Genomic DNA, 11,483 nt, shown 5'->3' on the forward strand with positions numbered 1-11,483 from the left:
CCCCCCCCCCCCCCCCCCACCATGATGGGTGCCACGGTAGGAGCTGGGCACAGGACTGGTCTTGATGCACTGCTCTCCCTGACTTCTCTGTCCCTGTAGGAAGCAGGAGCAGCGGCTCGAACAGGAGCGCCAGCGAGAGCAGCCGGCGGGCACTGGGGCGGGAGAAGAGCCATGCAGAGACACCAAAACCCCTAGCAGAGAAACATCCCAGTAGCCATAGCAGATTGGGGATGGGGGGGGCAATGGGGAACATGCAAACCCAGCAAAGGCACAGAATGGGGGGTGGAAGTGGGGGCTGGGGAAGAGGGAAGGCACCACCAGACCATGATCACAGAAGAAGGCTCAGTGACCTCGCTCACCCTCCCCCCACCCCCCCACCGGCCCTCCATCCCTAGATGCTCAGCTTGGTCAATCCAGGTGAGGGCTTCCCAGAACCTTGTGAGGAGATGGGGTTCTCAGTTCTACCAAAGGGGAGATAGGCACCAAGTGGGGGAACAGGGCACCCACCGTGCCCATCAGGAAGGGCCTGTTAGCAAACTCAACCCCCCCACCACCACTTCTGGTGCAGCTGGATAGACCTGGCCCATATCAATACAGGGGGCCCCACCCTCAGGGGCCTCTGCATGGGCAGGGGAGGGAGCTGGTGAGCTCCCCGGGTGCCTGGCCAGCTCTGGTGGGGGGAGGGGGAGAGAGCACCTGAGAACACCACCCTCGGAGCCCTGCCTCTCTGTGGTGCCTCTGCCTGGGGGCAGCACGGGCATCTCAGGGGCATGCCATGGCACCGATCTCATACACAGGCTTACCCGTCCCCCAGAGGCATCCACTCCGTTAGGAGTCCTTCAGTCTAATGCTTGCTCAGCACAAAACAAGGGAATAATACCAAGTTATACGTTAGGAAGCGCTGCATACCCTCCAGTGCCCAGGGGGCAGAGCCAGTACTGTGGCCATGGGTACCCCGGGCCCTTGGGGAGGCCTCCCACCCCACTGCTCTGACAGATCATGTCCAAGCTCAGCACACGGCTTCTCTGCTCGGGAGACTTCCTTGCTCGACCCCACCTTAAACTGACATTATTATGTGACCATTCAGAGCTGACATTATTTATCCATCTGTTTCTCTGTAAGCAGTTGAATCCCTTTGGCACACCTGTGGATGGAGCCTCATGCCAAAGGCTCATAGAGATGGGAGGGATTGTGAAGGTCCCTTATTCCAACACCTTCATTTTGCAGTTGAGGAAATTGAGGGCAAGTGACCAGCTCTGGGCCAGATTAGGGAAGTAAGTGGCGGAGCTGGGCTCTGAACCCGGGTTTCTGATTCCTGAGCCAATGTTCTTTTCCCCAGTTCAAGACTGCCCCCAGAAGGGCCTCGAACAGTGTGCTCGTGACCTCCAGAACTGCCCGGGGGGTGCAGCCTGACTCACAGGACACCCGGCCCTCTCTCCCAAGCAGCTGATCCACGTGTCCCAGTGTCTAAAGGACTTCTCTCCCTGGGGCCAGCTGGTTTAGATGCCGCCATCTAACACCACTTTGCGCTCAGTGGTTCCATCATCATCCCCGTCTGTCAGTTCCCAAATCTGTGAACCATCCCTGAGCCTTCCCTCTTTTCTTCTTCCCCCAAAATGCTCAGCTCCAGGACCAATCTTCCTAATCCAGACCTTTACCTTTCTGACTCATCCCCTGCCTAGTGTGCCCCTCTGGTCCATCCTGCCGAGGCTGCCGCTGTTACCTCCCTAACGCCTAGGACGGAAAAGGTCCCTCTCCAAACAAAATGCTTTCATGGCTTCCCTTTGCCCAAATGAAAAAAATCAAAGGGACTGTAGCGACAGATGAGCCAAACCACCTCATGGCACAGGAGGTGCCCAGAGAAGGGCAGTAACCTGCCGCAGTTCCCACAGGAAGCTAGAGCAGAATTCAAGTCTTCTTACTCTGGCTCGGTGGAGATTTCCCTCTATATCCCAGTGTAGACACAGGTAGGCAGCACAGGCACTTACTTTGTCAGAAAGACATAGGTTCAAATCTTGCCTCAGATACTTGGGCAAACCCCGTCACCTCAGTTTCATTTCCTCATCTGTAAAATGAGGGGGGCCAACCTCAGGAGTCTCTGAGGCCCCTTCCCACTCAAAAACTCTGGCTTGCTCCCCCAACCATCCCCTCCCTGGTCCCATGGCCACCTAGCATGGTCACCCGCGATCCGTGGCTTTATACACGCCATCTCTCCTACTCAGTCCATTCAAGCCCTCCCTCATCTTCTAGGACCTGGCTCGAATCCCACCCTTCTTCTGCGAAGCCTGCCCTGATCACTGGGGTCCAAAGGGAAACCTTGCCCCTGTGGCCCTGGCCTGGCCTTGAATTCCACCCATTTCTCTTCTTCCTAATCACTCCCCTCCTTCAGGTTCCTCCCACCAGATGGTCATTTTCACTGGGCCCTTGACATATGTGGACCATGTCACATAGGGAAATGAGAGCCAGGGGCCAGGGCTCAGGCCATGCTGCCCCTCCTGGCATCTCCACAGCACGGGGCTAGACACAGAGAAGACTCAGAAAATACTTGCTCAGCTGAACTAGGAATGCCCAGTCTAGGTCAGCCCTGGACACTGTCCCTCAGGCCCAGTGTCAGCCAGCTCCAGGGGCTACATCAGAAGGCGGGGAAGGGGTATCGCGGGCAGGGAAGCGTCCCCGCTGACACTCAGTGGAGGAAGCCCAGCCTTTAGGGAGCGCATGGGAAGGAGGTGCGGGACAGCAGCAGAAACAGGAGGAAGAAGCTGATGGCCAGGGCCCGGGGGAGCCTGGAAAGGCGCGGGGTGCTACGCGCTGGGCCCTGGGGGCCTCACCTTCGCTCTGTTGGCTCCCTGCGCTCCCGCTCCCATAGCTGAAGCCTGGGTCCTGGTAGGCAGGTGGGAAGCCCGGGGGAGGCACAGGGTAGGGGTAAGAATACCCCTGCCCCACAGGCCACGGGGCCGCCTGGTGGGGGAGCGGGGCCAGCGTGTCCTGGTCCGAGGCTCCGCCAGAACCGTTGTTGAGGTTAAGCGCCGCCAGATCTGGGGGAAGAAAGCAGATAGAAAGGAGGAGAATGCGTCTGACATCATGTCCCACTCACTAGCCAGAGTTCTGGGGCCCATGGCCATCTGTGTGCCATCTCCCCATTAGACTGGAAGCTCCTTGAGGGCAGGGACTGGTTTTTCTTTTCCCCTTCTTTGTAGCTTTGCCTGGCATACAGCAGGTGCTTAATAAGTGTTTGCCGGCTGACTGTGGGGCAGCAGAGTGAGGACAGCTCCTCCTTCTAGCCCAACTTGGCCGGCAGCAACCCCAACAAGACAGGAAGGAGAGAAGGGCTTCCAGGAGCCAATGTGGGGGTTATCTCTACCCCCCACCCACGACACATAGCCCTTTCTTCCCCCCATCTTGAATCCCTCATATCCCATTCCTCATCCAGAGCAGAATAGAGGAAAGAGCCCTTAGATGGGGCTCTGGACCCCTGGGTCCGGCTCCAGCTCTCCTATCTGCCCTGTGACCACGGGTCACTCACTCCCCCACCCAGGCCTCTGCTTCCTTCTCTGCAAGAGCTGACTGCTAAGGGCTGGCCAGGGCTACATTTCATGGTGGGTGGTTCTGTCCAGAGCTGCTGCCTCATGGGGAGTCCCAGCTCTCCCCCCATCAGATCTCAAAGGCAGGTCATCGCCAGGGACCACATCTCCATCCTGAGACTAAGGGCCTTCTGAGAAAAGGCCAAAAGGTCATCTCTCCCCAGTAATAATAATAATAATAATAATAATAATGACATGACAATATGATTATTCTTATAGCTAGCATTTACACAGCACTTTAAGGTTTACAAAGCACTTTATGAATATTTCATCTGATCTTCACAACAACCCTGGGAGTGAGGTGCTATTAATTATCTCAATTTTAGGGATGAGTTGACTAAAGCAGGTAGAGGTCGCATAACCTGCCCAGGGTTACAAGCTAGTAAATATCTGAGGTTAGATTTGAATTCAGGTCTTCCTGACTCCAGGCCCAACACTCCATTTTACAAATGGGGAAACTGAGACAGAAAGCGGTCACTGGTGGTTACAAGAGACTTGCCCAGGGTCCCCCAGCTAAGAAGTCACTGAGGCCAGATTCAGGTCTTCCTGAGTACTTCTCATTGCCCATAATTTTTCCCAACACCCCGCCCCACCCTCCCCATGCCCTGGCCTGTCCTTACTGCTGCACAGGTCACCGAAGACGTAATAACACTGCTCGGAGAAAGTGATCTTATTCACAGTATGTCTCAGGTAGCCGTGTTTCAGCATGCTGCTGGCATACTTGCGGGCCTCCCGCCGGTCTTTGAAGCCCTCCACGTGTGTATAAAGCCAGTCCACCACATCTGCCCCTATAAGAGGGAAAGGGAATGGGGGGCATTGTCAGGAACCTTCTCCTCCCTCTGATGTGACTCCCGCTACCTGGAGCCCAAGGCTACAACCTGTGCGGCACAGGGCCAGGTCTCACCAAGAGGCAGCAGAGAGATGAGCAAGATGGGTGGATGGATACTAATAACAACAATAATGATAGCAATAATAATTCCCATTTCTACAGCATGTCAAGATTTTCAAAGCACTCTTTCACAATCCCATCCCTTGGACCCATGACAAAAGTAGTGAACTATTATTATCCCCATTTTACAGATGAGAAAACTGAGGCACAGAAAGGGAGGGTTACTTTCTAAGGGTTGCACCACTAGTGTCAGAGCTGGAAATCAGACCCAGGTCTCTTGCCTGCAAGTGTGGTCCTCTCTCCTCTACACCAAAGTAGGGCCCAGGTGGCCTTGGTCCTGGAACCAAGTGCCTGGGGGCCCTGGCTGTTCTTTACTCCAAGAGTGAATACACTCCATAGCTTCCAAACCTTCTTGGTTCAATATCCACAATCCTGAGCCACTCCCTCTACTCCATTAGCAGAGTCATCACTCAAATTCAAATTCTCCCTGTGTCTTCTCCAGACTACTGCCATAGACTCCTAACTGGCCTCCCCGCCTCCAGCCTCCACTCAGAGGCCAAAGGGCTTTTCCTAAAGCACGATTCTGACCAAGACTCATTCTAGTGGCCCCCTAGGTTAAAAATCCAAGTCCTCTAGTATTTAAAACCCCTACACAAAATCTACAGCTTCCTTTTATAGGGTAATTGCACGATTCCCCTCTCCCCCACCTGCCATAGACTCTACATTTTGGTTAGAGTGGACTATTTGCTGTCCCCTGTATCCATCCTCCTATCTCCTCTCTCCATGCCTTTGTCCAGTCTGTCCTCCATGCCTAGAATGCCCTCCCTCCTCACCTCTACCTCAAAGAATTCCTAGATCTTTTTCAAAGCTCAGCTCAAATATGATTATGATGCCATCCTACTGTGCTATAAAAAATGATGAGCAGGATGCTCCCAGAAAAACCTGGAAAGACTTACATGAGCTGATGCAAAGTGAAATGTACTGTGTACAAAGTAACAGCAATAGTGTAAGGTGATCAGCTGTGAATGACATAGCTATTCTCAGCAACACAATGATCCAAGACGATTCTGAAGGACTTACGATGAAAAATGCTATCCATCCCCAGAGAAAGAACTGATGGTGCCTCAATACAAACTGAAGCATGCTTTTTTTTACTTTATTTTTCTTGAGTTTTATTTTTTTTTGGTCTATTTTTTTTCACAATATGATTATTAAGGAAACATGTTTTGCATGACTACACATGTATAACCTTTATGGAATTGCTTGCCTTCTTAATGTGGGGTGGGGGGAGGGAGAGATTTTGGAACTCAAAGTTCCTAAAAAAACAAATGTTAAAAATTGTTTTTACATGTAACTGGCAAAAAATAAAAATAGTAAATAAATTTAACCAAAAAAAAAAAAAAGCTCAGCTCCAGGACCATTTCCTGCATGAAGGAAGCCAATTCAGAGCCTCCCCTCCCCTCGAAATTACTTTGTAGGTGCTTAACAAATGTTGTGAATTGACCCCAGGTTTGCTCAAATGAATGAAGAGATCTCTCCCCGACCTCCCACTGTGAGGATTCCAATTCCCCCAGAGCAGTGGATGAATTTTTTCCCATTCTCCACCCCACAGCCATGTGCAATCTCTCGTGGGCCCTGGGGGAGAGCTGACTCACCGATGACCGCGTTGGAGATAGTGATTTTCAGCCACATCCGGTCCCGTATCTCGAGGCCCGAGTCTGGAAGCTGCATGACCTTCACGATGGCCCCCATGTCACTCGTCACAGTCAGGGCAGATTCCTCGAGTTCTGAAAGGGAGACACGTCCCCTCGTCCCTCAGCCTGGATGGGCCGGGTCGGGGGAAGCCCCTTCTTCCTGCCCTACCTTCCCAGGGCAGTCACCGGCCCCTCACCAGCTGGCCCCAAGCATGCCAACATGGTACACCACGGCGGCATCTCTGCCGTAGTCCCCAATTCCAGGTCTTCCCAGAAAACATTTGGCCACTGCCACCTCCCATCTCACAAATGGAGCTGGGGGTTGGGGCTGAGCCAGCGTCAATGGACAACTAATCTCCCATACTCCTCCAGAAGTGAAGGGAAAAGCCTCCCTATGGAGGGGCACAGCTGGATCTCAGTCCCTGGGGACGAAGGAGGATGGGTGCCTGGGGAACAGCTGGGGTTCTGGGGCTGGGACCCAGGTTCTCCAGCCTGCCAGCTGCGCATGGAGACACTGAGTCATTCCTGGAGGCCAGCTTGGCTGTCAATGCTTGCCATGGGCATGAGCTCCAGCCCTATCCAGATGCGGGGCCACTGTATCCCCCCTCTTAGACAAGGCCCTTCAGGGAGCAGGATGAAGTCCCTTGTCTATACGTGTTCCTCCTCCCCAGCACCAGGATCCCTGGGGCTCTGGGCTTCAGGCCCACTCCCCTCCACGAGCTAGCTTTGGTCAGGTTAGTGCTGTTAGTGGGCAGGAAAGCAGGACGAAGATGCCCAGATGGGACATGAGGGGAAGTCCCTCTGCCCTGTACCCTCTAGGCCGGGGTGGGGACCCTGCGGCCTCTAGGCCTCACGTGGCCCTCTAGGCCCTCAAGCATGGCTGAACCGCTCAGGATTCAGGCAAAGGCCACATGCAGCCTTGAGGTCCCAGGTTCCCCATTCCTGGCTCAGACTCTTAGGCATCACATCCCCACAGGCTGCCTTATTCCTGCGCATTCCCAACCTCCTGGCCCCTGCCTCCACCCTGACTTCTTCAGACCCAGCCGAATGGGGGTGACAGCAGGAACCTCAAAGTTTGAACTCTGGTCCCCCCAACAAACATATGAGCATCTCCATGGAAACCCAAGCACGCGGGCTGTTGGGGACGGGGTAAGCTTGCATGTCAGACCAGATGCATGCGTGTCCATGTAACTGCTGTGAAAATGCGTACGCATGTGTGTAGGAAGGTGTGTGATTCTGTGTGCACGTGTGTATAGGCAAGGGTGCTTGCAGGTAGGTGTGTAGGCAGGTGTGCAAGCCTGGGTGCACCTGCAGGCAGGTGTGTCAGCAAGCGGGCTGCAAACCTGAGCACACACGAGCATGAGTATAGATGAGCAAGTGTGTGTTTGTGGGCAGGTGTGCAAGCCACTTGTGTAAGCAGGCTGTGAGCCATACACATGTGCAGGCAGTTTGTGAGCCTGGGTACACATGCATGTGCATAGGTAGGGGTGCAAGCCTAGGTGCACATGTCTATGTAGGCAGGTGTGTGAGACTGGGTATGTGTGTGCATGAGTGTGTGTGTGCACATGCATGTGCATAGGCAGGTTGTAAGCCACATGTGTGGAGGCAGGTGTGCTAACTTGGGTGCACATGTGGGCAGGCAGGTGTGCGAATCTGGGTACACATGCATGTGTGTGGAGGGGGGCAGGTATGTGAGCCTGTGTGCATATGCATGTGTATAGGCAGGTTGTGAGCCACGTGTGTAAGCAGGTTGTATAAGCCTGGACACATATATGTGCATGTGCATCACCAGGTATACGGGCCTGGGTGCACACGTGTGTGTGTCACTAGGTATGTGGGCATGGGTGCACACGTGTGTGTACATGTATGTCAGCAGGTGTGAGAGCCTAGGTGCATGCAGGTTGTGAGTCTAGGTGCACATGTCACCAGGTATGCAGGCCTGGGGGCACACATGTGTACATGTATGTCAGCGGGTATATGAGCCTAGGTGAATGCAGGTTGTGGGCCTGGGTGCACACGCGTATATGCGTATAGGCAAGTGTGGTTGTCTGGGCACATGCATGTGTGTGGATGTATGTCAGCAGGTGTGTGAGCCTAGGTGCACAAGTGCATGGGTGTGTCGGCAGGTGTGTGAGTCTGTGTGCACACGTCCATCAGCACCGTGGGCTGGGCTCCCAGTGGGGGCCCGTCTCGCTCGAGGCCCGGCTCTGCCCCATGGGGCGTCTGAGCCGCCACTTACTTTCTGCATCAGGAATAGAGCTTGTTAGTGAGGAGCTGGTGGATGTGATGGTGCTCATGGAGGGGCTCGTACCGTAGCGAGGGAACGTTCCCGTCAGCGCCGCCGTGTGCGACAGCCACGCGGCAGGGTCGATGGGCCGCACCGGGTCAGCTGTGATGGTGCCCCCCGGGCCAGGGAGGAGGAGGGAAGAGGAAGAGACACAGATGGACGGACAGACAGATGGGTGGAAGATGGGAGATGGATAGACAGAATATGGGGAGTAAGAGAGGGACAGATGGGGGAGATATGGTCAAACAGGGGTGATTGACAGGTGAGGAGGTGCAAAAGAGACAGATGGGGGTAACAGGCAGAGAGTGATGGAGACACAGGGTTGGAGGAGTGGGGCAGACACCAGAGAGATGAGGAGGTGAGGCAGGCAGGGGACCGATACACAGGAGAGACAGACGTAGACAGGCAGGAATGTGGGGAAAGAGACGGGAAAGATGGGAAAGGGGCAACAGAGAAAGAATTAGGCCAAGATCAATCCCAGGGTGCTCAGTGAATCTTCTCACACCCTTCCCTCCCCACATCACTCCCCGGCTCAAAAGCCTGCAGTGTCTGCCAACCACCTCTTAGAACATGTCTGAACTCCTGAGTCTGGCATTCAAGGCCTCTTCAGTGTAGCCTGGGTCCATCCTTCCACACTGCTGGGCTCACCTGCTCTTAGCCTGCTTCCTGGATTCCCCTCACCTCCTAAAACATTACCTCCTCCAGGAAGTCTTCCCTGTTTAGCACCCTCCCCACCCCCAACCCTGCCTCCAATGGTTCCCTGACTCTGTCCCATCTGCCCTGCGGCTCCTCTGAGGGGAAGACCTAGCTCTTTCCCTGAGAAGAGCTGTGGCTCTGTCTGGCCCCCCGTTTATGGCATGAGGAGGGTTGGATTTGGGTTTGAGGGAAGGACAGTGGGAGGGGGCCAAGGAGTGAAGTGAGAATCACCCTGAAGCAGGTCTGGGGCAGCTGGGGCCACGGCAGGCCCAGCGTGGAGGGGGAGGAAGAGATGGTACCTAGAAAGGCATCGCTTACCCCGGGGGATGGTGAAGTAGCTCCTGGGCGTGGGGTCCCAGCACTTGGCCACGGTGAGGCTGATGGGTCTGAAGGGGAGGCAGACAGGGCCCCTGGTCATTGCCCCCTACAAACCCTCATCCCTCCAGACCTTTCACACTGCAGCGCCCTTCTTCCTAGTCCCTCCTCCATCTCTCCTGGACGCCCCCAACCGCTCACCCTGGCTTGGAGACGATTTCTCTCAGGACCCGCACAGCATCATCGTTGCTCATATTCTCAAAGTTGACATCATTCACCTGTGAGTGGAAAGGCACAGTTGATGGGGTGGGGCAGGGCAGGGTGGAGCCAGGGGAGCAAGGCAGGCAGGCTCCCTCACCCTTGAAGTCAAGGACTGTATTTATGCCTGTCTTTGTGGCCTCAGCCCTTAGCATGGTGCCTGGTGCCCACAGTAAGCGCTTAATAAATGCTTGCTGACTGATTGATGTGGACACTGAGTCACGGTGCCCCAGGAGGACAGGGACAGCTGGAGACATTTAATTGACATTGCTTCCTGGCCTGGGTCATTGATTCAGATGCCTGGAGCACAGCAGGGAGCCTGGGCAGGGGGGTGGGAGAGAGACGAAGGTATGTTGGGAGTCAGGTCAACCCGGGGGTCCCACCTGCAACAGCATGTCCCCAGGCTCAATTCGGCCATCAGCAGCCACCGCTCCACCCTTCATGATCGAGCCAATGTAGATGCCGCCATCTCCCCGGTCATTGCTCTGCCCGACGATGCTGATGCCCAGGAAGTTGTATTTCTCTGGAGGAGAAAGAGGAAACAGGGGCTGAACAGAAACCATCCAGGCCAGCCCTGGCCCAGAACCTCCCCAACCTGGTCTCTGCAAGGGAACTCTGACTGCGTGGGAGAAATGGTGGGTCTCGATGTAGTCCAGGGAAGGTTCCGGAAATGGTTTTGGGAAAACAGGGTTGTCTGGTGTTCCAGAGCCTGAGGGAATGAGAAAGGGACTCCTTGCTGCCTCCTTAAACCAAGTGAGGGGGAACCCAAAGCCTCCGCCTCTGGTACTGGGGGAGGGGGAGGAGGACAGCCTTGGGCAAAGAGGCCCGGGGGATTAAGTCGACATAGGAGAAGCCATGCTGGGGAGGGTGGGGCCCCATGGACATCCCTTGGAGAACAAGGACCCCCAACTTTGAAGGGGATGTGGGGAACTTTATGATTTCTGCTTTGTTCTGTTAAATCCCGTCTAGCTGCCTGGCACGGGAGCTCTGGGAATGGAAGCCTGTGGGCTTGCTTCAGAATCAAGAGGGTGAGAGCTGACTATGTGTCCTTCCTGAGGAGGACTGGGCAGAGGAGGGTGGTGCCACCCCAAGGGAACAGGCAGGCTGAATCCCTGGCTATCAGGAAAGAGGGCAGTGGAGCCCAGGGCCTCCATTCTGCCTTACCCATGTTGAGTGTGACCGTGATGATGTTCAGAGACATGGTAGAGTCCGTGATGCTGCTGAAGGAGGAGGACTGTGGAAACAGGAGGGAGGACACTAAGCGGGGACCCCATGCCCCCAGCTCGTCCAACCTCCTCTGCCCCCAGATATCCTCGGTTTCCATACCCGGTCAATCTGGCGCATTCTTTGTTTTCTCCTCCGGCGTTTGTGCTTCCGAATGAGCCGGGATGATGTGCTCTGCTCAGTGGAGCTGCTCAGCCTGGGGACCCCAACATCTCAGTAAGTATGTCCTAGCCTCCTCCCAAACTGGAGACCTCACCATCTCAGTGGACATCCCCTAGCCCCAACCCGAGCCGAGGACCTCAACATCTCAGTGGACATCCCCTAGCCCCACCCCGAGCCAAGGACCTCAACATCTCATTTCCCTAGAACCACCCTGAGCTGGGGACCTCAACATCTCAGTAAGTATGTCCTAGCCCCACCCCAAGCTGGAGACCTCACCATCTCAGTGGACATCCCCTAGCCCCACCCCGAGCCGAGGACCTCAACATCTCGTTTCCCTAGAACCACCCTGGGCTGGGGACCTCAACATCTCAGTGGGC

At 55.1% G+C, this 11,483-nt stretch overlaps 1 protein-coding gene across 2 annotated transcripts in view; it reads right to left on the reverse strand.

The window, feature by feature from the left end:
- The window catches only part of DVL1 (dishevelled segment polarity protein 1), a 47,120-nt gene that overhangs the window by 2,671 nt on the left and 32,966 nt on the right, over positions 1 to 11,483 (reverse strand). The window contains exons 6-14 of one of the 2 annotated variants that reach the window (XM_027855388.1): positions 11,047 to 11,140; positions 10,885 to 10,954; positions 10,104 to 10,243; positions 9,664 to 9,740; positions 9,466 to 9,533; positions 8,476 to 8,553; positions 6,126 to 6,257; positions 4,202 to 4,369; positions 2,829 to 3,035 (exon numbers count right to left, since the gene is read on the reverse strand). In XM_027855388.1, the coding sequence (XP_027711189.1) occupies positions 2,829 to 3,035; positions 4,202 to 4,369; positions 6,126 to 6,257; positions 8,476 to 8,553; positions 9,466 to 9,533; positions 9,664 to 9,740; positions 10,104 to 10,243; positions 10,885 to 10,954; positions 11,047 to 11,140 (1,034 nt within the window). Of the gene's footprint in view, positions 1 to 2,828; positions 3,036 to 4,201; positions 4,370 to 6,125; positions 6,258 to 8,403; positions 8,554 to 9,465; positions 9,534 to 9,663; positions 9,741 to 10,103; positions 10,244 to 10,884; positions 10,955 to 11,046; positions 11,141 to 11,483 lie in introns of both variants that reach the window. The other variant, XM_027855387.1, reaches the window with a different exon arrangement.

The sequence above is a fragment of the Vombatus ursinus genome, unplaced genomic scaffold (assembly GCF_900497805.2).
Source record: "Vombatus ursinus unplaced genomic scaffold, bare-nosed wombat genome assembly UNPS02010822.1, whole genome shotgun sequence".
Lineage (NCBI taxonomy): Eukaryota > Metazoa > Chordata > Mammalia > Diprotodontia > Vombatidae > Vombatus > Vombatus ursinus.